The sequence below is a fragment of the Sparus aurata genome, chromosome 6 (genome assembly GCF_900880675.1).
Source record: "Sparus aurata chromosome 6, fSpaAur1.1, whole genome shotgun sequence".
Taxonomy (NCBI): Eukaryota; Metazoa; Chordata; class Actinopteri; order Spariformes; family Sparidae; genus Sparus; species Sparus aurata.
The window spans coordinates 8,841,257-8,868,993 of record NC_044192.1 but is presented as its reverse complement, the minus strand read 5'-3'; the positions used below and the strand labels follow the sequence as shown (position 1 = coordinate 8,868,993).

The 27,737-nt window shown below is 39.7% G+C and overlaps 1 protein-coding gene across 2 annotated transcripts; it reads left to right on the top strand.

Annotated features, from left to right (window-relative positions):
- Positions 1-3,722: 3,722 nt before the first annotated feature.
- st3gal8 (ST3 beta-galactoside alpha-2,3-sialyltransferase 8) lies at positions 3,723-27,402 on the top strand. 2 transcript variants are annotated; one of them, XM_030419234.1, is made up of 9 exons: positions 3,723-3,816; positions 18,156-18,549; positions 19,066-19,189; positions 19,276-19,414; positions 20,552-20,745; positions 20,822-21,001; positions 22,133-22,178; positions 22,516-22,635; positions 23,316-27,402. In XM_030419234.1, exons 2-9 carry the CDS (start codon positions 18,372-18,374, stop codon positions 23,481-23,483), a joined length of 1,149 nt encoding a protein of 382 aa, XP_030275094.1. In that variant the 5' UTR covers positions 3,723-3,816; positions 18,156-18,371; the 3' UTR covers positions 23,484-27,402. The 2 variants fall into 2 exon arrangements, with proteins under 2 accessions (XP_030275094.1, XP_030275095.1); XM_030419235.1 differs by lacking the exon at positions 3,723-3,816 and adding an exon at positions 16,110-16,263.
- The last annotated feature ends 335 nt before the right edge of the window (positions 27,403-27,737 follow it).

The following is a 27,737-nucleotide window of genomic DNA, read 5'->3' as shown; positions in this document are numbered from 1 at the left end:
ACTTCAAGTTCTCAACACCTCACATTGTTGTGACGTAATGAGTTTTGTTGCGTTACGTCTGACAAATTGTCACAGACCTGGGATTTGTGTTTACGACAGTGGTGTTGCACTCCGAACTTGTGGGGGGCACCAAATCGTACAGAATGTCAGTTTCTAAATAATGTTGCTTTAAAGGGATATTCCGGTGTAAATTTAATCCATGGTCTAAATCACCGTGAAAATGTGTTAGACTCCCTCTCGAGAGATCAAGTTAGCAGACCGCTAATTTACGGAGTTTTATCAACCTCAGAAACGACCGCACGACAACAATACACTGCAGTAAATGGATCCAAATATAAACCGCCACCAAAAAGCCACAAATAATGCTCAGAACAGCACCAAACTTCAGCAACAGTACAAATAGGGTCTCAGCACATAGTCCGGGGCATCTAACCTCCGCTAGCTTAGCTGGATTTCTGTTGGGAATCTACGAAACAGATTTCAACTCTCCTCCATCAGTCTCCGGGTCGGGGAAGTCCCGACGCGACGATTACCGAGTGCGGTTAGAAATGCTCAATTCCGTTCTTTTCCCTGTCCGCTCTCAATAATAACTGTTATAAACTGGCAGGTAAGACACATGTGAACTTTGATTGCTTTTCCATGGAGTCATAATCATACATTGTCATCCATGAGCCGCGGAACTCTACTGCACTCGGTAATCGACTTGTCGGGACTTCCCGTCAACAGGAAGCGGCTGCAGAAGAGTGGTAAATTTATGTCCCTTTAATGACTTCAGGACATTACTTTTTAACATCAAACATACTTGTATTTTCTTTAGCTAATGTAATTGTATTTGTATACACATTTTATGTAGTTATTCAGTTAGTTGTGTCTAGATAGTGCATGTAACAGTGATGTAGCTGATGTGGTTTAAAGTCGTGGTAGAGCCTTGTTTGTTTATGTTATTTTGAATTAATTATTTTGTTTGTGTTTCCTTTTTTTAAATATTTGCTGATGTCTGTGAGTACAATTTAGAAATGAAAGGTTGCAGGTGTTGCGTTCAAGATCTGCACTTTAAAGCTGGACTGATGCATACGAGGTATATTTAGGCCTTTACTGCTTTTCACGTAGATTAGATCACTCTGTAATGTAAAATTGTCTCTAATGGTTTGTTTGAGCGTATATATATATATATATATAATGTAATTATAGAAACTTCAGCTTGTTCTTGTCTCTCCTGGTCTGTTATCTCCTCTGTTACCGTCATGTTAATTCATTTAGACTAAAGTCTACCAATCACAACATCAGATCAACTCTGAGATGTCCTTTATGTCTAGAGACCAATCCCAGCATGCACTGCAGCACAGACACAAAACAACACACGTAGTTTGTTGGAGGGTAAACAACATGCAGCCCCTATTATATTCTATGCTCAAACTGATGTTACTTTTTTTCGTGTGATGTTATTTCCGGTGTGAACACTCATCTCGCTGGTGGAGACAAGTGAAGCTCACTTCCTGTCTGAGAGAAGATGTGTGTCGCCAAGCTGATCTCTGAGGCTTTTAACACGTTGTGATGTGTCAGATCAGAGCCATTTCCACAGGCAGACACATTAAGATGCTGACATTCACTGATCACTGGTAGATTTACTCACTCGTGTAGTCATTTGTAGTTATGACTTTTCGTGAGCAAAGTTACATCATTGAGATTTGTCTTTTGTCTTCTTATTTTATTGATGTTATCGACAGACAGGAAATGTGTTATACTGTATCTGAGGTTCCTCCTGCTATGAATATGTTTTGGGAAGTGAAGAGACCCAAAGTATCAGTTCTTGTCAGAATATTTCCTTTCTAATATTAAAGGTGACACAAACTGCAGCCAAAGATGCTGATGCTTAAATGAAAATAACAGTCACATTTGATACTTAGGCTGCATCCAACTTCTACGTTTTCACGTGGGACCTGTTAGCTTTAGCTTCTGGCAAAACATGTACGTACGATTTAATTAATATCGTATTTAAAAAGTCAGCTGGAAACATTATAATTCAGCAAGATTGCATTTTCATTTCATTATCGAATAGAGATAGCAATAGCTTAATTAGCTAGATGGCTAGGCTAGAGCTACTAGAGTCTGTTATCTCTCAATCAGAACCAACTTTATCGATTAAGCCGGTTTGAACACATACAAGGACTACAAGAATTGGACTCTGGTTTAATGTAGGCCCAATTATAACGACACACACAGCCTGCGAGGATAGTTAGTCAGTTGTGTGAGCGAGCTAATAAACAGGAGCAGCTGTACTCTGGTTTAATGTAGGCCCAATTATAACGACACACACAGCCTGCGAGGATAGTTAGTCAGTTGTGCGAGCGAGCTAATAAACAGGAGCAGCTGTACAATGTTTGAATTATGAGTGTTGGTGACCGTTCAGAGACTGTGTCAGTAACGACGCTGTTGGCTGTTAAGTTTATATTACTTCCCTTTCTCATAGAGTTGTCGGCCTTGTTGGTGTTGGTGATGTGTTTTATGCTAGCACACTGAGCGGTTTAGCTGGAATTTTATTTCAATCAGGAAAAATGCAATTTTTTCAACTTTATTTTCTTTTAATTTGATGAACATCATACGTGTAATTGGAAGGGACAAAAGAATTGACTTAAGCTCTTTCATTTCAGCAGGCTACTGTTTGTTAGCCACAAGTAGCTACTTCAAGAGGTGAATGTGGTTACTGCTATTTCTGATGTCTTTACCAACCAATAAATTCAAATGCTTCATATTACAAATGCAAAACTTTACTGCAGACCATAAAATAAATTACTTAATAACTCACAATAAAAGATCATGATATACAAAATAATTTACATTGGTGTCCCACAAGGAGACAGCTGTACTAAAGTCTCCACAACTGGGATTTGGTAGCATGTAGTGCTAAATCTTATGCTTGATAAAACCAGGGTGATTCCATTTTCAGACACATAAAAGCGATAAATAAATGTATACGTATGATTTCTTCAAACGGCTTGCAGCAACAAACATTTCACTCGCACTATTCCATCTAGGTCTCTTCAATAATATCATCATGGCATCTTTATAGGTTACAGGAAGTATTACTTTGCTGTGGTTTGAGCATAAGTGTGCCCTGCATGCGGTGTGCAGCATGCTCATGTTTGCTTGTGCTCTGATTAAATCTCCAACATATTCAATCTTAAAATGAAGATTATTATCAGACAATTTGAAGTCAGGGGAAATTTTTTTGGGTTTTGATATTTGTTCATGTTTGGTTCCACAGACGAAGACAGATAAATACTTGGTGGCATTGTATTTAATGTCATGTTGCAACACCCCATGCAGAACAATAACAAAGACATGCATAATAATATATAAATAAAAGTGGGCTGGAAATATGACAACCAAAAATAAAACAGTGGTCAGTGTGCTCCCAACATGACCACTGCTATAATTCATCATGAGGTTGATGATGACAAAAATATAAAATACATAATATTCTGATAAAATCCAGATTATTTTTAGTTGATTGACAGTTTTATGGGTCAAAAAATGAACTGCAGACGTTTAAAAAAAAAAGGTTTTTACATCCTGACGGTTATTTATTTTTCAAGTACACATCACACACACACCCACACCCACACCCACACTCTCACACACACACACACCCAAAAAGCCTGAAACGAAAGAAACTCCGCTCTCCCTCCCTCCCTCCCTCCCTCGCCCTCCTCAGTGGGCGGGGCCTCTCGCCGCTGCATCATCATGCCCTCAGCCCCGCTTCTTCACAAAGAGAAGAAGAGAAGAAGAAAAACCATCCGGCCGCCGCTGCTTCAAGTGAGTCCCTCCTCAGTTTGCTCTCAACTGAGATTTGCGTCATTTAACCGGTTTGTTCGCCGGTTCCGTGTGGGTCTGGACCTGGGTACACCTCCCCTGTGTGTGTGTTGAGCGACAGCATGGTAGAAAGTCCCAACTGGAAACTTCGGAAAGTTCCCACCAAACTTAATGCAGTTTTCTGGCGATTTAACGAGCGGGTTGTTCTCGGGGCTGCTTCAACCGTTGTTGGTGTTGGTGTCCTGGAGGATTTGGGTGTATGTGTGTGGAGGAGTTGAAGGGGAGTGTGTGTGGACGATAAGGAACAAGAGAGGCAGGGTGGAGGTAGAGGTGGGGGTGCCGACGGGGTACAAACTGTCTTCAGACTCGATCAGGTCCCGGTGACAGTTAACTGAGCTACTCGTGTGTTTACAGCTCCTCTGTTAGCTCGTGTTTTCTTCTGTGGTGTCTCCGTAATGTTTAAAAAGTCAGACCTCTCCACGACCACCGTGTGCCGAACTGCACTCCTGTAATGTGTCACGTCGGGTCTGACTTTTTCACCCATGACGTCTTGATAATTATCACAAAATGTAAAAGTTGGACAGCAGCCTGTAGTCATGTTATTGTAGGCTAACTTCATTATAGCGTCTCCTACAGTTATCTCGGGTCCCATTTCCCACAGTACCGTTATAACTTCCGCTTTTTACTATAATATATTTTACTGTAATATTGTGTAAAGTGTTCTTAAAGAATTTGTACAGAACCTCATAAAGTACACTTTTTTTTTACTAATTAAATAATAGATTGGAAAGATGGATTCAATATTATAGATCTAGAATTTTTAAATCTAGATATATTTCCATCAGAAAATTCAAATTAAATTAGAAAGCTGTCTGCTTTAGATGGATTAATAGATAAGAAACACAAATGCAAACACATAACAAAAGAGTATATAAAATAAAACATACAAGAATATAAGAGCGAATAGAATAATATATATATGTATAAGTTTCTTGACTGTCATGTTCTTCACTTCAGTATTTAATATTCTTACAGTGTTTTGTACAGAACATTTTGGTCTGACCGGGTACAAATACATTTTTCTTACTGTACTAAAGTTGATTATCAGATATCTAAACTTTACAGTTTTTTTATGTGTACCCTGTACATTTGAACACAAATCTGTACTTTCTGTACTGTAGGTTCAGGGCATTTGTGGAGACAAAACTACTTTCAGCCTATTGGTGCGTATCAGGCATGGCAGCTGTACCGAGGGTGGAACAGGCAGAAAGGGGGATTTGAACGGTGTGTTAGTGTCTCATATCTGCAGTGACCCTGCCGCCCTCTGCCTGGATTTTCTTACTTTCTCAGTTTGTTGCCGCTCCGGACGCTTTACCAACCTAACATGTTGGTATTTGACTACCTGGTAAGGTGACTCAACATTCAACTATCTTTGTGGTGAGTTTAGGAGGCACTCGCACAAGCCCTGCAGCTACGATCTTTGATAGTCTTTGAATGATATTAAAATGAAGTGAGCTTCAGTGAGATTTGCACAGAAATGGCCAGTAGAAATAACCTCCAGAGAGATACTTTTACTTTTATACTGCGAGCACAATTCAGTGCTTGTACTTTTTTACCTTTGCACCCATAAACACAAGAGTCTTTTTTACACAATTATCTGTATCTGTGTACTTTTGCCACCTCTGTTCTGCTGTATTATTATCGCTCATAATATCTCTGCAATATTCATCTGCAGAAGCCGGTAGTTATCTTGTTTATTATAACACCTACAGGTCAGGTATTGATTTTATTGCAGACTGTCAAAAAACTGTACTTCTCGTTATCCCTGGATGAGGGAAGTGTGCAATAAAACTTAACTGACCCTCGGAAGATAATTGCAGCAGCACAGCAACAAACGGCAGAGAAAGAGATTCTTGCATTATGTTTATAATGATTCTTGATGGAGTCTGTCTGCTGTACTCACTTTGTCTGTTTTAACTTTACTGTGCTTCGCTTTGTTTTATTCCCCTAGGTCACCTCATTGTATATGCTCGGTTAGCTCTGTGAATCATATTCCTATTATTAAACGAATTAGATTTAATTGACTTTTATCTCCTGGGGCGTTCCTGCTTCATCTTGATTATGTTCGTGTAGAGCCACAACTTGTACTCACACTATATTTCCACTAAGTGTCTGCTGTTTTTATATTACTGTACCGTTCTATAACTCTGAGCAATGATCATAACCACCCAGTTCCAATTCGCCTACGCCTTCTTCAAGATTAAAGTGTACAGTTTAGATGTACCTTTTTATTGCGACCAGTCCAAAGGACAACAGTGAATGAATCCTGCTGTTCCGTATATCAGGTCTTGATATGCCACACAAAACAGGTGGAAGGATTATCTTGGCCAAGGCGGAAATCACTGACTGATTTAGATTTTAACGCTTATCTGCTCAAAAGTTGAGAGGAAAAAGACTTTTGTGTGCACAGAAACATTCTTTCGATCTTTTATTTAAACAAAAGTGTTGCATTTATATATTTGCTGAGCCTGTAGCTATTTTATTGTAGGCTTTCTTCTTCATGCAGCATCACCTACAGTTTTCTGTTGTGTTGATTTTATTGTAAGTTACTGTAATTTAATCTCCTACACTTCACAGAATAAATACTTACAGTACGTCTGTAATGGTATGTCTGTCGTTCTCTATTTGGACATTATGGTGCTTTACTGTATTATTATCTCTTGCAGTATTCCTATAATTTGCCGTAGTTAGCTGGTGGTCTGTAGTTAACTGATTGTAGGTTAAGTTCATAATGATATCTACAGTTTTTCTGCGGTATTTCAGTTTGTCAGTTGCTCTTTGCTGAATTCTAGTACTCCCACAGTATGACTTGGTCATCCAGTGGTTTCTACTGTAATCGTATTATATTTAAATAGGGAAGTAATGTACAATGTGTGACAGTTATACATTTGAATTCAACATTTTACTATACAGTTACAGTACTGCCTTCATTTTGATATCCCTCAATGTATTAGGCCATTGTAGGAAACATTGATGAGGACTGATTCCTGGCAGTTCTTAAAAAATGATTCCTGCATCAGTGTGATGAAACATCCACGTTGTCAGGTATTTGATATGCTTGATTAACCAATTCAAATAGACATACCTGTCTGCTAAATTTGTTTATAAACTGTTGTTCATTTCAGTTTGTCACGATAAATGTAGTTTTTGTTATGTAAGTTTAGATTGTTTAGGGCTGGGCAGTATATAAGATATATATTGTTCTCGTGATAAGAAAGCAAGCGTTTTAGATTTGTTATATCATGATACGCCATAAGTGTTGTCTTTTCTTCCTTTTAAAGTCTGTATTTTATTTTTTCACAGTATTGAAATGTGACATTTTTTTGCCTAAATGTTGTGGTATTTGAGCTCTGTGATGTGTCTATGGTTCTCTGATTGGTCTGACATTACTGTACTCCACTGTGTTATTATCTCTCATAGTATGATGTTATCCGTTAGCTAGTATCGTTATCTCACTGTAAACATTAATTGTGATGGCTCCTACTGTTTCCCCATATATTTACATGTCAGCCTACTCTGTCAGATGACTTCTGGATTAAACATGAAATGTCACTTAGCAGAAAATAACCATCACGTTCAACTTGTCCTCGTCAAATGTCTTGTTTCTACCAATCAAAAGTTCAAGACCCAAAGATTTTCACTTTACAGTGATACAGCAATTTATGCAGAAATGTTGAGTGTATGTCTGGTACTCAGGGAGAAGTTTAATGTTTTATATTTTGCTCAGGGTCTGCAATGTTTTATATATCGCTTTGGTCTGTATGTTGGTGTTTAAAACCATGTTTGATGTGACATCTGAAACACGCAACATAATAACAGATAGAGAGACAGGTTGTGTAGTCTGTGAGTCAGTCCTCCTTCTCTGCATTTGGACAGATGTAATTATAGAGGCCCACTTCTAAATCTGAACCAGAAGCAGATTGTTACAGACCTGACTGACTGTCTGTCTCAAGCAGTTTAGTTCCTCAGAGATCTTTTCAGCCGATTCAGTGTGTGACACCTTTTATCCTTAAAGTGGTCCATGGAAAGATGGAGAGGAAATAAGTGTCATCTTTATACAGCAGACAGGTGGACCTCGAGGACAATAATTATGTGGAGACAAAAATATAATATTATGTTACAGAGTTTAAGTGTCTGGCTGTCTGTGAGTCAGCACTGTAACAGGAAGTCCATTGTGTTCCTGACCACTGTTATTCTTTCTGAGCCGCTGCCGAAGTCACCATTCAAAGAGAGTGTGTGTGTGTGTGTGTGTGTGTGTGTGTGTGTGTCTGTGTGTGTGTGTGTGTGTGTGTGTGTGTGTGTGTGTGTGTGTGTGTGTGTGTGTGTGTTGAACTTTTTCCTCTGGGCTCTTTAAAACCTTTTCTCAGAGCTTCAGCTCCACATTTTTTCCATCCTGTCTCTGGTCAGTAGCACTTAAAGGAAATAATGATGTCCTGTTTCTGCCGTTGTCATGGAAACCAAGACTTGGATTTGTGTCCAGGAACCTGCAAAAACTAATGACGTTCAGCCTCAGCTGTGCTTTAGTGTTAATTAGCTAATGTTTGAATGCTAACACACTGAGCATGGGAAACCTCATACCTGCTGAACACCAGAATGTTAGCATTGTTGTTATGCGCATGCTAATGTTAGCATTTAGCTCAAAGCACCACAATGACTTCGCCTCACTGAGCTGCTAACATTAGTCTTGTTAAATTTTTTGTTGTTGTTGATGTTCATTTGTCGGTAACAATTTGGATGTGTTGTTATGGTACCTTGTAACTTTAAATTTTACATTTCAAAAGCTGTTTCAAACCCTGGACTGGAAACAAATCTGCATTCAGTAACATCAGCTTGTGACTAAATGAGGCACCTTAGGCATCATGAATGAATGGAAAAGGCTAGATTAAGCCAGTGGATGCACAATAAATTATGACTGCATGAATATGGATTTCCCCCCCAATTTACCTGTTATTCATTTGCTTTATACGTTGTAGAGTACGTAAAAAAAATATAAAAAATGCCCATTTTGAACATAATCTGAAGCCCTTTTTAGATAGAAAAGGCGGCACATTTGCTGTCTTTCTAAAATGGAGGCGTGATATTCCTCCTTTTCCAAAAGCCGCCACCGGGGTAGGCGTAAACATGTGACGTGACGTGAAGCATGAAGTTGGGCTGTGAACAGTGACAACGAATTTGTCTTCAAAATAAGAGCTTTACATTGCACCCCATTGGAGTTTAGAACTGGGTTCTTAGCGGGGGCTTTTAATTTGAAAGTAGCGGCCGTTCCTAGCTTGCCGCTACAGCAACAAGCGGACACAACCGAACAGCTACAGAGACTGAGGAGACGCTAGCATCTCCTGGATCTCAGCAGCTGTCCAGTTGCTCATCTTAATGTCCGCGGATGATATGATGGACTGACTGCTGTGATCAGCTGTTTCTTGGTTTTAAAACTCCCTGGCTGTGGGTCGCACAACAGTGCAGGTCATCGACACCTCCGCCCATCTTATGCAGGGGCCGGCACATTGACGCCTCGGATTTAGATAGCAGGTCAGGGGGAAATAAGTGTACCCTCTGAGGCGGAGCTTGGAAGCTGGAACCTGTAAATATTTGGCAGTTTGCTTGAAAAATGGCTAACAATCAATCAATTATCAAAGTAGTTGTAATTTTGTCAAATTGTCTCAGTTCTACAAGACAGTAGTGTGTTCTGGGTTGAGTGTGGGGCGAATGTTTTTACACTCAGTGCAGTCACACTTCCCTATTTCTGTACTGCTATCATTTCCCCTGCAGTTCTGTTAACAAGGATAAAAAAACACATGTCCTGAACTGGAAGTAGGTCCCTGCCTTTCCCTCAAGCCGACTGAAGAGAAGAAGCCATATCAAAAGTTACCACAACCACAATGTTTTTTCACTATAGGTCATGATGGTTTATACAAACTCGAGTTATCTCGAATATGTTCCAATGTCAACTTTTGAGAAAGTTACGTTCCAACTGTAATGAAGTGCTAAAAATTAACATTCCTGTCTACTTATTTTATTGGCAAACAATTTATCAAGAAGCCCAAAGAAAATTTGGGCTGGTTTGTTTGCAGGCACACAATAGTTTTTGTACATTCTAATTAAGTACGGTGTAATGTTTACCACAACATACAGCAGCTTCTTTACAATCTGTTGAGCATGTTTATTGGTGGAAGTGGTTAGAAAATGAAATTTTTTCTAGAGGGTGAAATTGTTTTGAGAATCCTGTGGGTCACCTCAGTTTCCTGTGGGTTTCATACAGGAAGGGAGACAATTTAACTATGTATCATGTGACTGTGAAGGATATGTTTAAATAAGACGATCAATCAAACTTTATTTGTATAGCACTTTTCATACAACAGCAAGAAACACAAAGGGCTTCACTCAATGAAAAAAAGGAGGAACTGAGGAAGCGCTATCTCTATCAAAACGCATAAATCATTAGATTGATAAAATTTAGGGATGAAACACTGTCATTAATCAAATACTGAAAAAAACAAAACAAAAAACGAACGCTTTAATGTCCTGAGCGCCACTCCACCTTCTCCACCACAAACAACAACACAAGCCCAACAGTTGGAGTGAAAAGCTGAATCCCAGGAAAATGCACAGTTCTGATATGAACACACACTATTTTCTTTATTTTGAATTCAGGTTGTCACCAGGATTTTAAATATGCGATAAATATTCGATAAAGCAGGGTGTGGGAGTCAGGTATGTTTACAGCCTATTTGCTGGAGGCGTTGTTTTGTACAAACTTACTTCTGCTTGCTGGGATATAATTTGATACTCGCTGGATTAGATCGTTCATTATCGGGAGGTGTGTTTGTGGGTGACTACAAAAAACTTCCTGCCAACAGAGAAAGCAGATAACATCGCTGGTAGAGAAAGGAGAAACAGAAGGGTACCAGAGGTGTGGTCAACTTCAGTCACTTTTTTCATGATCTGCATCTTGACTTCACAGAAAATGGATTGCTTATTTACGAACTGAATGTGAGCCAGGCAACCTCCGGGTATTGTCAGCCAGATCTGATAACAGTCCGATAACAATGCATTAACTTGTCCCAATATAGATCGCTTTTTGGTAAAGTGTAAATAGGCTGCAAGTGACTCAACTTGACATTACAACCTGTGACTTGACTTGTCTCGACCAAGCAACAATGACTTTGGACTTCTTCGAGACTTGACTTTGACCAAATGACTTGTGTCACAATTCTGATTTGTACTTTCTTCGATATAGCGTTGTTTCTTTCCCCCCATTTTCTGTTTCTGTATTGTTCAACACTTCTTTAAATCTAACTCTAACTTGTTTCAAATAGTCTCTTTCAACACTTGGTTGTAAAACAGCCCTCTTTGGTTAGTAATTCCCCTTTTTTTTTAACAGATGCATTCGAGTTTGTGTGTGTGGTTTCTCTCTTTCACATGTTTCACACTCTGTTTTCTACGTGTCAGCATCAGAGCCTGTATTTACAACCCCAGTTCCAAAACAGTTGGGACGCTGTGCAGAACAAATGAAATAGATGAAAATGATAATTGGCTGATCCTTTTTGACACACTCGGCTGAAAACAGTACAAGGACAGTATATTGGATATTTTACCTCATCAACTTCATTCTTTTCTTTAATTATATGTTTATTCTGAATTTGTTGCCAGCAACATTTTTCAAACCAGTTGGGAGGGGAACAACAAAAGATTGGGACAGTTGTGAAAAACTAAAGGAAACTCGCCTGTTTGGATCATTCCACGGGTATCGGATGATGGGATCATGATTGGGTATGAAAGGGTTCAGTCTTTCACAAGCAAGGATGGGGCGTGGTTCACCTGTTCATGAAAGTTATGGTTATGTGAGCTCCTTAAATTGTTTTTTGCAAATGATTTATATTTCACACAGCGTCCCAACTCTTTCTGGAATCGAGGCTGTCTCAGGATTGCATTACATTAACTCATGAAATTATTACAACAACAGATGTAGTTTGGAATAATGTCAAATTCAAGCAGCTTGTTTTATGTGTAAGTGTTCTCAGGCAAAAGGCTTGAGACTTACAGATTTTTAGTTGTTTTTTATTTAAAGTCTGTGACAGTCTGTCTCGTGATGACTAGGAAACCTTTCTGTAAATATGTCCTTCATTGCTGAGTCAGTGTGGTTGTATATAGTACAGTCACCATAGACACTGTAGATTATAGTGTTAATATGCGAATATGTTCTGTCTGATTCAGCCCTCAGCTGTTCAGTTGGGTTGGATATCAGTTAAAAATAATTCTAATTATTAGTTTTGATACAATATCTGCGTTTCGGTATTAATACCAAAACAACACTCACAAACCGAAGTGGTCAAATGTTCAATGTCTATACAAAAGCATTTGTGCAAAAGCTCTGACTACATTAAATTAGGCATGTTCAAGACCACGAATGTGACAAAAACAGAAAAGGCAAACTTGTTTACTGTCAATAGGAAAGTTTAAATACCCACAAATCTGAGCTAGCTTTGGTGTAAAAATGAAAGAATTGTCCAAGTCAACATAAACTAAACTCAACTAAACAATGAACAATAACTCACCTGTTGTATTTTGCTAGAGACAGAAATCTCAGAAACGGATATCTTCAGACATGACCAAAACTGAAGCCGCAAACAAAACTTGAGCTGCATGTGGAGGAAGCTTGTTCATTATGTAGCTGATCAAAAACAACATCGTAACGACCAGATGCACCTGCAAGTTTGTACAAAACAGAATAAGTAGGCCTACAATAAATAGGTGAGGTCACATCCCAATCAGTGTGTTTACAGGAGGGATGTAATAACAGAGAGCGTCTCTCAGTCTGTTGATCTTTTGTGATTGGCAGTAGACGAGAGGGGAAGAGCGAGGGCTTATAGTTAGCTAGTTGATCATTTGCAGGTGGCGTCATTCTCAGAAATTAAAGTAGCTTGTAAAAATGCTAAAATGGGCGGCCAAATGTACCCAGGCAGCTGTTTATACTATATACTTTGGCAGAGTGAATAGTCACACCTGTCCACACACATCCTGTCCGGTCTCAATCCGGATGAATGACTCCCATCGCATCCTGTTCCCATCGTCATGCACTGGTCAGATGAGTGCAACCAACCTGCAGTCACCAGTACAGACCGGTGTTCTCATAAAACTGAAATTTCTAACTTCCATTGCAGATTGCATCATTCTCGTGGATGGATTAAAAAAAGAAATAAAGGAAAAATCCCATAAAATGCTCAATTGGTTCGCCAAATGTACTTTTGCGGCTGTTTATATAAGTAGACTTAACCCCAGATTCCACCAGATCCGTGTTCAGTCCGGAATTGGACGGTGGAATTTCTGGGTAAAGCGTTTGTGTGGGAAACACTGGTTGAACAAACGGTAAAACATAGTCCTCCCTTCTTCTCTGTCAACGGTCAACCTGTGTAAACAGAACAGACAGCCAACCGAACTCACACCATTCTTCTTCTGTGGTGTCGTTATTTTCCAGCTCGTCTCTGCGCTCCATCAGCAGAGCAGCTGGTTTCCATTCTGGTGTCAGCACAGAGGTCAGAGGTTGCAGAAAGAAAGGCAGGAAGGAGTGCTGTCACATGGTGTTCTCTGGACAGGAAACCATGTGACCTTTAACCCCCACCCACTCTCTCTCTCTCTCTTCCCCCCCCCAAAAGAAAAAACCTAAAATAACATACTGTAACTCAGCTGATAGCCATTAACCCTCCACTGTCCTCTTCACTCTGTTCAACTCAGACTTCTCTTTTGATACAGTACAGAAACGGACGAGTCTCCTCGATCATGTAATGACATTTAATGACTTAAACAGTTTTTTCTGGTTGTTTTTCTTCAGCAAACCTCGCAAACATGTATTAATTCATTCACACAGACACACTCCAGTTTACCCAGAAAAGAACATGACTAAAAGACATAAATGTCATCACACTTCACCTCTTTTATTAATGAATTTTATAGTTTTGGACTTATTTTCAAAAGTCATCCATGTCCATGTATCCCTGTTTTTTTTTCTGTGTGGAAAGATCAAATATCCAGCTGATCAGTTTGTTCTGATCCGCGTCTGTGCTAAAGTCCTTTTGTACCAGGACAAGTTTGCACGGTAAACAAGGCACTACAAAGTCAAGCTCTGTGCTAACATGCTAATACACATGCCAATCCAGGGGCTTAACTTCCTGTCAGGAACTTTTCCCAACCTTACTCATGAGAGCGTTGCCCTTTCCTGTCTGGGACACAAACGACTTAAACAAATATGTGCAAGTTCTAATCTGTATCTGTCCTGACTCGTCTGCAATCACAGTGACTGTAGCTGTAGAAGTATGGTAGTAATTGCAGTTATTCTATTAGTAGTTATAGTGGTATTTAGCCTTTTCTGGCTGTATTCAGACATAAATTAATGTTACAGAAGGAGCTGCAACTCATAGTGATACTTGTCAGATAGACATTTGTGACAATGTGCTTGTACAGTTTATTATGTTTGACCTCTTTTGTCCCAGTCACAGGGACAAAATCTTTTTCCAGACTAATCAGAGAATGAGAAGAATTGAAAGAGAATTGGTGACCTTATGATAACAAGCACAGACTGAAGTGTTTGTGTTAATTCAGTATGATCAATGGAGAGTTGTGTGGTATTTTTTCCATGCAGAGTTTAAAATATGACAAATTTAAAGAATGAAATGTATTGTTGGACATCTGGCTTTGCTTTGTAAGTGAGCAAAAAGACTAACTCAACCCTGAGTGAGATGCAGCAATGTTTAATCCATCCAAGCAAGGTAAAACAAATCTGTGCTTCAAAATATAACATTGATTTTCTTGAGTCACTGTTGTTCTGATGGTGTTGAATGAATTGCTATTAAGTTTGTTTCAGACTTTAATATCTCCATTGTGGTGCATTCTAATAATTGTTGTGATCCATTAACAGCTTGAGAACAACAAACTGGTTAATTACTGAACTTAAGTGGTATTGATCACCTCATCTAACATCTAACAGAGGCGTTTTTCCCAAAATGTAGAATTAACTCTCCTTTTCGATTCAACCCTCCTCAGTTTGCAGACTAATTTATGTAAGTGTTTTAATTTCTCTGGATGATTAAAAGATACTTAATTGAAGTGAACCTAATTAGGCTGAAAATGGACTTTATACACATTCAACCAGGATGGTGAAGATAATGTGGTAGGTATCTTCATATTGAAAGTTAGACATCAGGTAAACAAATTGACTTTGCCTGCAGCTGAGCATTACACATCATTTACGTAAACACAGAGTCCATCTCTCCTCGTCCTGCTGTGCATTCCTGCACTCTCTTAGCACTGATCGCAGTCCGTCCATCAAGTACAAAAGATCAATCCAGGATGTTTTGGTGGAGACAGGTCTCTGTAAAGATGTGGGTAGAACATTGTGGGATTTCTCCGTTGCATGACCAGCTCATGTGTCATTTTATCCATTTAATTTTACTGCAACCGCACATTAGCCAGGAGCAGCCTGGTGAAAAGATGCTGTGGGCAGTGACTGTCTCAAAGTCCACTGCTCTTAATCCAAAACGTGCACCTACCACTCACTTAGGATTATTCATCAGAATTCCCATTGTGTTGACATTTTGTCAAGGTACCAATAGTCATTCCTACAATACTGTCGCAACTTTGAAATCAAGCTATTTGGCCAAAATCTATGTTTTTAAATGTTTATGATTTATTTAATCTCTGTATATTGAACCTTGTGCTGCTGCAGCCTTCATGTCACATATTCTGTTCAGATTTTAGTTCAGTTAAAGTGCTGCAGAAATCTTACAGGTTATGTTACATCATCAGATTTAAATCAAGACTTTTACGTTAAAAGTTTCTTCAGATGTGAGATATGAAATTGCCGCTACTTTATGTAACAAGGTGCAGGTCTGCCAGGAGCTTTAGCAGAAGGAAAAGTAATACTATTAGTGTGTGTGTGTGTGTGTGTGTGTGTGTGTGTGTGTGTGTGTGTGTGTGTGTGTGTGTGTGTGTGTGTGTGTGTGTGTGTGTGTGTTACTACAAACGTTAAGAAGTAAATATCACTTGCACAAGAGAAGTGAAGAAACAAACGCAGGTCAGCTGATTCAGACTACGCCCACACACACACACACACACACACACACACACACACACACACACACACACACAAGCACTGAGAGAGGGAGAGAGAGAGAGCGGGACAGTGAAGCAGACAGGAGGAGAGCAAGAGCTGAAACGGGAGAAGCTGAACTGAATCCAGATCTGATTGGTATTCAGAGACTGAGTCTGTCTGCAGGGAGACATTCCTGCAGGAGCAGAGGGGAGGTGTGGTGTGGGAGGAAGAGGAGGGGGAAGAAGAGGGTGACTCCACTCCTCAACATAAATCAAAAGCTGGACCTCTCCTCCCGTGTTTTTTTCAAGGTAGAAGGCGCTGAGTTTGTTGTGTCGTTTGTAGACGATGTCATCACTTTAGAAAAACTCTTTACAGTAATAGTGTCGTCATCAATGACAACATGTCTGGTTACAACACAGGTTTCATGTTCTTCATGTTGCAATCACGATTTCTTTTGGTAATTTCCAGTTTCTGAATTAGTGAAGTGATGCTGTGGTGATCTATCCTGTCCCTTATTGATCACAAGTTTGTTAGGGTTAGCTTGTTGAGTTTGTTATTTTATTCGTTTGTTAGAAATAATTTATGATGGATAATTAGTTTGTTAAAAATTACATAACTGTACTGTTTTTTTGGACATTTCCTGGTTCTGAGTGATGTGAATCTTTGCTGTTTGTTACTGACAAGATACGTTTTTTATAGTTTGTTATGGATAATTACTGAGTAATAAATAGTTGTAGATATTGGTTTGTTGCAGTATTCATGTTCTTGTTGCTGTTTTTCTGCTCTTTGGTAATTTCCTGGTTCTGATGGAAGTATTCTCTGAGTGATGTTCTCATCTGTTCGTTATATATAGTTTGTTATGAACAATTACATTATTATAAATCATTTGTTTTGGATATTTAGTGAGTAAGAAATTGTTTTGATAGTAACTTTGTGATTAGTTTATGTTATGGTTTGTTTATTGAAATTAGATTGGTATGGAAGGCCAATTATTTTGTATATTTAATACATTCTTAGTTATGAATAATACATTGGATATAGATTGTTTTTATGGCTATTTTGTTTCATGTATTGTTTAATTTACAGTATTGTATAGACACATGTTTTCAAACCTTATGTTATTATGGATATTTTGCGTGTAATTGTGAATTACAGTGAAATTGTGTTTATATAAGATTTCTTCGTTGTGGAGGAAACTTCTAGTTGTTTGGTATGATTTTTTTTTTTTTGCTACATTGTATTCAGTCTTGTGTTAGACATCGTTTGTTTGGGTGGTGGTTTTTGTAGGAGATAATTGGTCTTTTATAAATAGGGATATGTCTGTCAATGCGGAACTACTAAGTGTCCAGACATCGACAGGAGAGCACAACACAGAATGTCCTTGAAGTGAAAAAATCAATAAAATAAGTCGTCCAGCTAACCTTAATAAACCTGGTTCAGGGAATGCTGTCTGTGATGAATGATCTATTACTTGAGCAGTCCATCAACACTCTGAGCCTGCAGCCACTTATAAAGGGGCCCACACACCACCCAGACTCAAACCAACGGCCAACTGCATTTATCCAACCACTCCGTTGCCTCCCGTCTGACCCGTTCGGCAGAAAAGTTGCATTGAAACATACAACTTCGACTACTGCCAACTACACAGTAGTGTGTGCGAGATAAAATAAGGCTCCTTAACATCCGGTGGCGCTAGTCTCGTGCCAGGAATCCAAAACATGAAAACAGGAACGAAATGGAGTGAAGACCATTGTCACTTCTGCCCCTCCCACACAATCAATCAGAATGGTTATTGAACAGATAGCACTCAACCAATCAGAGTATCCGATGGTGTCCAATCCTCCGACCGCCAACACTCTCAGACTTTGCAAGCTGAATCTGACCAGACACCGTCCGCGTGGTTCCAAAAGCTTTCACACAGCTGAACACACCAAACAAATTTGTTACTGAACTCGTCCAAGTCTTCCCAAACGTTTCAGATGTCCAACGATTGGGCTGGTGCGTTCCTGCCTTAAAGACTGGTGCCCACAGATTTCATGATGGGTCCAACCATGTGGAGTTAAACTAGTCTGCAGCTACGGGGGAAATGTTTGGGCTTTAATCTATCATTTTGTTATATAATACAATGTACAAAGAGGATTTCCATTCGTTTCTTTTTTTTAATGATGCTGATGTTGCTGTGTCTTTCTGTCTGATCCAGGTGTGAGCATCCATCCTGTCTACACCAGTCAGACAGCAGCGTTGTTCACAGGGCAAGAAGTTCCACACTCGGGCTTCATGGAGATCAGGCAGGGTGGAGACATGACCAGGCATGGGAAAATGTCCAGATGACACAGTCCAAATATGCTGACATAGCAGGCTGAACAGCTCAACACATCCTTCCTTCTGCCGCCGCCCACTCATCGTCCGTCCAGCCATGTTGTTGAGGAGGAAGGTGTGCGTTGCTGTGGTGATTGCTGCCATCCTCTTCCTTATGCTTGCCAGTCAAAGCATTCAAAAGAGACATTTCCTGCCTCTGTCAATAACCCTGCCCATCAGCCGGGCCACACCCAACGACAGGGAGGCGGGTGAGGAGCAGATGTCATCATCACTAGGTAAAGAAAAATCTCCCGAACAGACGGGCGAATACGCCGAGAAGTGATCAATTAAGAGAGAAAATGACTAAAAATACCATAATAATGGAACAGTTTAGATCAATAGTCGCCAAAAAAAACAATCTGATATCGATAAATCAGCAGATATACACAAGTTTTTTGGAGTGATCCCTCAAATGTGTCAAAAATCAGTGTGAATTTAATAACTGAAATGACCCCAAGCATCTTTTTCTGCTTTATAATCACTAAAGAAAAATTGTGCATATCAGTCTCCATGTATCAGTAGCCTTGTATCATCTGATGATATTGGCCAGCTGATATATCGGTCGGGCTCCAACTGATTGCAACATCAGCAGCGGTTGTATTAGCAGTGGTGTTATTAGAGGGAGAGGTAGTTGTAGTTGTAAAATTCTGATAATATTAGCAGAAGTGTTGTGACTGTATCACTGATGCTAACAGTGTTAGCAGAGCTCCCATGATGCAGTGTTCTCTGATTCTCTGTCTGTTTGTTTGCAGTAATTGAACCCCCAGCACCTCCTGCTGATCCGACCCCTGACCCTCCAAAGAACCCCCCTCCTGCCAGCCACATCAAACCTAAAGACGAGGAGGAACCTTTAGAGGAGTCCAAGGACAGCACAAGGTAACGCGCAGGAGGTCACGGACTCTGTGTATCCCATGATCCTCTGTTCTGTCCCCGTCTGACTCCTCTGTGTCGCCCTCTTTCAGCTCCTGTGGTTGTGTTGAGTCCTGTATCTCAGACGTGGGGACGTCGGAGTGGTTCGGACAACGCTACGACCCCAAACAGCAGCCCATCCTCCGAGATAGCAACAACAACTTTGACCCTGACGCGCTCAAATGGTGGCTGGTGAGGACCAAAAATATTGTAACTGGAGCTGATAGAGCTACAAAGTGAATTCCTGTCTGAGTCTGAGGTTTGAAATCCATTATTACAAATATTGTCAAGGTTGTGTTAATTTGGTCCAAATGTAAGATGTTTTTTATCATAAATGAAACCAGATCAGTTCATTGAAAATATTATATTTGCAGAGATGTTAGATGAATGTACATAAATCAATAAATCAGTGTGAAATTTTATTATAAATTGCAGCTTTCAAATAACTCTTAGAAATGATAGGATTTAGATTAAATACATGAATCCTTTATAAATATGATTTCACTTGGAATTAAACTGTATTTGACAAGAAACAACAGGATTTAAAGCAGTTTAATAAGAGACTAAACATCAGATCGTCATTATGCCAATATTATTACTTAACATTAACAAGTAAGTAGATCACCAAAATAAGATTGAAAAGATTGTGAATAAGACTTTCTGGTCTCCTTTTGTGCTTTCCTCAATAACTGTCTGTGGTGCAGTAACAAATTGAAAGGTCCTTTACAGAAACTGATTGCAGGCTGCACACTGGAAGTGACAGCATTGAATTGATGTGTCGACACTGAGAATTGTTAAATCAGCTGAATCACAGAAGACCAAATTAGAGGGAATGTCTTTCATGATGGTCATACAATGTGTGCCAGTAAATAGTCAGGACCCATTAATTAAAAGATCTGTAACTTCAGAAAATTGAAACGTAAAAAGTCTTTTACGTGTTTTTTGTCGAGGCTGTCAGCAGTCTGGATGTAAAGCCAAACGTCTGAGTCTCTTTCCTGCATTTATAGATTCTGTCCTGCTGCAGAACCCATTAGTAGATTAAAGGGGTTGGGGGGTGTAGAAATGCTGCTAACATCATCAGTCTGATCCACAGTATATTGTATATAATGTGTGTGAGAGCCAAAAAAGAGCTAACAGTATGCCGTACTGTAGTTTCACTCTACTGTAAGAGCATGTATAAACGATCAACAGCATGAAACAAGAGTTGGAAAGAAAAAATACTTTTAGTATCATTTTTGTTGAATCTAAACTATCAAAAGATGAATGTAAAAATCTTAATAAAGCAACATTTAACATTTAAACAATACAATACGTTCTGCGCCTCCACAGAGTCTTCAGCGGTCTGGTAACGGCCAGACAATAGAGGAAGTGATGTCAGCGATGTTCCGGGTCATTTCCCCGCCTACTGTGGACTTCAAGCCCCTCCCCGACCACTGCCGTAGGTGCGCAGTGGTCGGCAACTCCGGCAAACTGCGACAGTCTGGAAACGGCAAACTGATCGACTCCCACGACTCCATAATCAGGTATGTATGTCTAAGTCACACATCTTACCCTTCCTGTCTTCCTCCTCCTCATCTTACTCATATTTCTCCCCAACAGGATGAACAAGGCGGTGACTCGAGGGTTTGAGAAAGACGTCGGGAATCGGACGACGCATCACTTCCTGTACCCAGAGAGCGCGGTGGACATCAAACATGGAGTCAGCCTCGTCCTCCTGCCGTTCAAACTGAGAGACCTGGAGTGGCTGACCAGCGCGCTGTCCACCGGCACAGTGAAAATGTACGAAACACCAAGCAAATACAGAGAGAAACACACTCAGTTATGATCAGTTAATGAAACTGTTTTGAGACACTTTAACTGAAACTGATTGATTACAGGGATAGAGTTCATTACTGCTCATAAATTTAGCTTAGGGAGCACTATAAACTGAGTCTCTTGGGGAAGTGACAGATGAACGATTGTGGGATCTAGTAAAAGTTAAAGATTAATATAATAGCTAACGCACATGCAGCACTTTCAAGGCTTCAGAGGCGTTAGCTAGAATGACAAAGAGCATCCTGGGAATAGAGTGTATATTCAAAACCTGGAAAAAAACATAAAAATATATATCAAATAAAGACAATTAATACATTAACTACTGATTTATATGAAATATACACACCAGACAAGGCAAAATGCACTAGATAATATGAACATTTATATATACTGTATGTGTGTGTGTATAGAGGATGACATGTGTATATATAATATACTTTATTATATTAGATATATCATATATGAAATGTATCGATATATACATACATATACAGCGTTCCATGAAATATACACATAAAGCAACATTTCTATTCAATACATTCACAATCTAATATGTGTATATAGTGTCTATATATTCATATAGTGAAATATTGTACATACATACTGTTCTATGTAAATCTGTACCATACAGAAAAAAGTGACTTTTGTGTGTATTATGCATAGAAGTACAATACTGGACAGAAAACATTAAAATAACATACAGTGGATAAAGCACAGCTTAGAATGTGTACTTTAAACTTAAGTTACATCGAAAATCAAAGTGCACATATTCATGTACAGACACAGACTGAAATTACTGCCGAGTGTGTATCTTTATGTTCATGTACACAGATAATAATCATGCTTACGTACTCAACAACATGCCTGAATATCAGCAATTGTTAACAAGACGTACGAAGTAAATCATTTACAACAGACGGGACGAAATGTGAATGTATGTGTGTACATGTATGCTGTACGTTAATATACTGTAATTATACCTGTAAATCTATGAAAGGAAACATAAAATACTCTCTTCCTATATTGCATATTACCTCTATATAAATATATATAGTGTATAATGACCTGTTTTTCTGTGTGTCTGTGTGTTTTCAGGACCTACATGAGGGTCAAAGAGCGAGTGGAGGCTGATAAAGACAAGGTAAGATAAATTCTCAGTCGTGCTCCGTCTGCATCACAACCATAAAGCTGTAGATAAACATGTGAGTGTTCTTTAGAGGTGACATGCTCTTCTGTTTTTCACATTTTAATGATGTAAAGTCAGTTCTTGTTCACACAGTTTTTGTTTATTTCTTCAGCTGTTTTCAGATTATTTATTTTTACTTCGATAAGCTCCTGCAGTTTGGATAAACACTTTGACAGTTTACACATACTTTGCAACGGAGAGCCAATGAACCCTGACACATTGATCCTGTTAAAAAAGTAACTTTGTGTGTGTGTGTGTGTGTGTGTGTGTGTACATGTGCGTGTGTGTTTAGGTTCTGGTGGTGAACCCGGTTTTCTTTAAGTATGTTAATGATCGCTGGACCGAGCGCCACGGTCGCTACCCGTCCACCGGCATGCTCGCCATCATCTTTGCTCTGCACATTTGTGACCAGGTAGGAGTCTGTCACCTGCATACTGCAACATTTAGTCAACTTCAGTATTCAGTCAAACTCAAGTTGTCAACATGTCCTGTAGTAAAGCAACAGAGAGCAAAGACTGCTGAGGAAACGTGTCCTCTTGTCAGGGACCTATTAAATATCCCAAAGTCATACTTGAGTAAAAGTAAAGACATTGTGTTAGAATATTACTTTGTTAAACGTGTAAGTCACCCACACATATAATACTAGAGTCATAAAGTCTCTGATCTCCAATGCACTTTTGTATCAAAAGTAAAGTGTAAGTAAATCATACATATATTTACATCTTTGGATATATTATATGATATGAGTTGACTGATTGCAGCTTTTTTTATTATCAGAATCTGTTTTTTCTTTTTTTTTTTTATCTGATTGCTGATTAAATAAATTCAATTTAAACATTTGCTACTTTTGGTCTTGGTCTGGACTTTCAGTCGTAACTAAAGTTATTAAATAAAAGTAAAGTGGAGTAAAAAGTACAATATTTTCATCAGTACCTAAGATGTACTTCATTACATGACTTTATTGCATGTTAGCAATGAGACAACAACCAGATTCACGTTGTTCATTTTTATCAGTGTTTGATTATTTTTGTCTGAGTACTGACAGATATTATGTCTCAGTGTATCACGTCTCCACTTCCTGTCTGTGTTCAGGTGTCGGTGTTCGGTTATGGTGCCGACCAGCAGGGGAACTGGCATCACTACTGGGAGGAGAACCGCTATGCTGGAGCCTTCAGGAAGACCGGTGTCCACAGCGCCGACTTCGAAACAGAAGTCATCCACAAGCTCGACAAGGAGGGAAAGATCAGTCTGCACCTGTGACACTACCACTGACCCAAAGACAGGCCTGCAGAAAGACTTAAAACACCTACAGATTGTTGGGATGACTGGTTGACTGACCAGTCGATCATTCACCACTTAACCGTTGAGACCAAGAACCATCTCATCTGGTATCCAGCTGAGTCTGGTTTATTTTCCTCTAGCACTGTATAAATCCAACTCTGGACGTCTACGCCTGCTAGACGTGACTTGTTTTGGGGGGATTCAGACACGTGGACAGGAATCAGACCTGTTTACTTCTTGCACGTCAATCATAACATGCCTGCCTTGAGTTGGACTGAAGTCTCTGTTGTGCAGAGACATTTTTAAATACCAGGATTACCTGTGGCTTGAGCCTTTGGATGGGAGGGGCTAATCATGTGGACTCCACCAGGTGGGCGGGGCTTAAATAGCCTCCCTATGCAGTTCCAGCTCAACTTGAACACAAACTGTTTTTTCGGGACCCTCCACTGTTGAATCAGACGAACCGTCCTGCTGTCTGCGACTGCAGGGATCGACCACCCAAGTTTTGCTTTGGCCGGGAAATAACCACAGACTTTTTATATATTTTTTATTGGATTTTATAGACACTATATGGGGATAACCTCTTTTTTAATCAAAGCACTTTGCCCTGAAGAAGAAATGGAACAAAGAGGCCATATTGTTGCTTCTCTGTCCAGCCACGGTTTAAGATTTAATTTCATATCATGTATAATCCATCCCTTTATGTTATCTGAAACCGTCCTCTGGATAATGTGTCTGTCCTGAAAGACTGTAAAGGGAGTAGGGACACAAAGTTTTTAAGTTTTCACCAATGATACTTCCTGTCTCGACCATATATGGAGCTGGAGGCAGTGAGTGGGAGGAGCCTGTGTGAGGTTCTCAGCCTGTGTTTGAGCTTTTTATGTGTTCTGCGATGACTCGACAGTCTGCAAGTTTACAGCAGATACCACTGACAAGACAGGAAGTTTTGATCAGTATTTGATGCTTTGACTCGTTTTTCAGCTCCGGTATTCTTCAAAGTTAACGTGAGCAATAAAGTCAAACTCAACATCATCATTACTGAATATTTGACCCGGTGAGTAAAGCTGCAGACGGTTGAAGACGTGATGTTACTCCTTTGAGTGACAAAGACGAGGAGATCGTGCACGACTTTTAACTAAAGATTTATTAAACAAAACTTAACAAGGACAAATTCAAACAATCAGTAACATCACCAGTGTGTGTGTGTGTGTGTGTGCGTGGTGCACGAATGAATGGAAGATGTAGTGCAATGTACTAAAGTCCAACCAAAAATAACCAACCATATGAAAGAAGAGAGACTGAACGGTCCAGCAGGTAGCAGAGGAGTCCGTCGGCTGTCTGCTGGACTCACAGGTGGAGGACAGCCTGCAGAGGGACGTCTGTCGCACCTGCACTGTGAATGTACACACTTTTGCTGATTGTCAGTCACAGTCGTCTGAATGTGTGTGGCTTTGTTTAGACGATGCGGAGTTTCAAGACGTTTTCACACTGATTGAGTCTGAACCTGAGTTAGATCACTCTCCTTAGAGTGACTGTTTTCTCTCAGCTACGCATTTGCGTTGGTATGTGTGCTACTCCCTAAGTCGTGTCTTCCTCCCATTGTTTGGACTTCCTTTATAACACAGCACATTTAGAAGCAAGCGAGGTCAGCCGCTAACTTTAAGCAAATACAACTGTTGAGCACGTTTCCAACAGAACCAAGCCGTCTTTCATATTATCATTAAATTATAATGCGTTATCGTTCATTTTCCCATAGTTTGTGTCTTCAGACGTAACTTTGAATTATCGTATTTGAGGTAAATTTTATTTTCAAAATGACCACAGATGTGAACTGAACTGTCCTCACAGGCCTGAAATGATCCGTTCTTCAGAAGGTTGTTCAGCTGCTTGACCTGTTGCACTAGTCAGCTGCATCTTGTATTTTAGCGATGTGCCTTTGCTGGAGATGTCGGCAAATATTACCGTTTCTTTGGAGGGAAAAGTAACATAATTATATAGAGTACTGCGTCTACATTCATAGTTTGTATTTTAAATAGGAAGATAATCCGGCGTTGACCAGCTGTGAGTTAGCCTGACTCCAGCCATGCTATGAAGCCAATTTGAATTCATGTTCAGCTAAAGAGGCGGCAGTAAAACATCAAAGATGTCATTTTGATAGTTATGGTGTGCTGATTGATTAACGACGAGTGAATCAGTAACGTTCGAGAAAATGTTCCACCTTGAGAGATCCCAGTAGTCTTTCGACCCCAAGTTAATATCTCGCTGTCATTAACTAATAAAGGCAGCATAGGGAAGTTTATCTTTGTTTGGCTTCATGCACCACTGAGCAGTTAACATAGGAATGAAGGAGGCCCTAGCTTGTGTGTACAGAAGAAAGTACATGAGCAACGTTTTTATTGTAGCTGCTTGTCAACCTGTGCCAATCGGTTGCGCTGTAACCTCATTTTTCTGCTTTCAGTTCAAACTGTAGTTTCTCATCTTTCTTGAACATTGGATTTGAGGTTTTCTTGTGGAATTAGACAATTGTTTTTTGACTTTTGATCTGAGACGGTTACTTTCCGGTCGACTAGGGAAATGAATTACATTACAGAAGTTTTGGTGATCCAGATTCAGACCGATCTGCCAGTGTGAAACCGCTGGGGAAAGAGCTCAGTCAGCTTCAAATAAACTCGCTGGAACGATGTCTAAAGAGTCGGGAAAAGAACTAGTTTGTATGAAGTGTTGTCTGCCCGCGTCTGAAGGCAGAAGTGTTTATAGTTGTTCCGAACAGACGCACTGGAACGCTGAGTGGGAAGGCTGCAGTCACGGACTCCTCCTGGCTGCATCCCACCGCCTCCCTGAGCTCCGGCCAACAACTCTGCGCCTCTGTAGCCAAGATTCGTACGATTGGGAATAACGGAGCAGACTCTCAGACGGTCTCTCCTCGGCGTGATAAAAACTGTCAGAAGCAGCTGTCGCAGAGGGAGCTTTCAGACGCCGTTAGACGATCCTACCAGCACTTCTTTTGAAGCAGACTGAGGCCTCCTATAAATAATCCTAAATGCTGAATCATTTTCTGGAGGCTGCTGCTCTGTCGTTGGCTGCGGCTCCAAGTTTAACCCCGTTTGTCTGGAACAAGTCGCACGTTCTCTTTAAAGCCTGAACGCTGAGTCATCGTAAGCTGTGGTTTAATCTGAAACATCTGCTGCTGCACGGTTTTATAGTTTTCATTCACTGCTGAGATTTAACACTTTGTTGGCTGTTCCGGGAAAGAAAAAAAAAAAACCCTGCTGGTAAACTGGGAAATGATCCACTTTATGAGGAGCGTCCAGCCACTAAATGACAGAGCAGCAGCCCGTTTGGAGCCCTGAGCTGGACTTAACATCTGGATGCAAGATTTTGAAATCTGCAGACGAAGTCGTAGTAGAAAGATTTACTTCCTCGCACTGAAAAATAATTACGTTTGTTGTGAGTATAAATCCAAAGCTGTGCTTGTTAGATTCCCTGCAGTCTGGAAATGTCGAGTTTTATTTCCTTTTAAGAATGCAGGAAGGTGCAGATTAAATCAGATCAACCAATCAGCTGCTGGTAATTCCATCATGAACGATTGTTTGTGATCTGTATATATAGATCAGTGCAACAACAAAAAAAAAAACTAACCAAACAAGATGTTTTGTACGATGTATGTTCAGTTATCATAGCTTTAATTCAGCTCATCATGTTTAAACTGTGACTATCTTTTGATTTAAGAGAAAGAAATGTTAAATTCACTTAACAGACAACCTGCTGATATCAGTTCATTCGTCACATCATTCATTCATAGTTGCCAAACAGACAGACGCACTGTGATATTTCAACACAACATGAACCCACAGCTGTCACTTTGAAATAAATAAAAAAGTATGAAACAGAAAATCAATCGAGTTTTGTTTGTTTTTCTTCCCATCAAAAACTCTGGAGGTAACTGTTGATACAATCAAACTCAAAGAGAGACGTTGGGCTGAGAATCTGACGTCTGTAGAAGTTCGTCCTCGCTGTATTGTCGGCACTATGATGAACATCAACAGAAACACATTCAGCTCAGTTTCCAGTTTAACTAAGAACAAGATAACTTACTAAGAATTATAAAAGGCTTTCGTTGAAACTGAATTAATTTGGTATGAAGTGATAACACGAAACGTCACTACAGCATGAAAAATATGTTCCTTTTAACCAGAAACTGAGCTGTTTACTCACTCGTTGAGGCAATGATAT

Coding starts and splice junctions, on each gene's coding strand:
- st3gal8 (XM_030419234.1), top strand. CDS start 18,372: ATGTTGTTGAGGAGGAAGGTGTGCGTTGCTGTGGTGATTGCTGCCATC. Junction 18,550..19,065: donor GCAGATGTCATCATCACTAG/GTAAAGAAAAAT, acceptor GTTTGTTTGCAG/TAATTGAACCCCCAGCACCT. Junction 19,415..20,551: donor ACGCGCTCAAATGGTGGCTG/GTGAGGACCAAA, acceptor GCGCCTCCACAG/AGTCTTCAGCGGTCTGGTAA.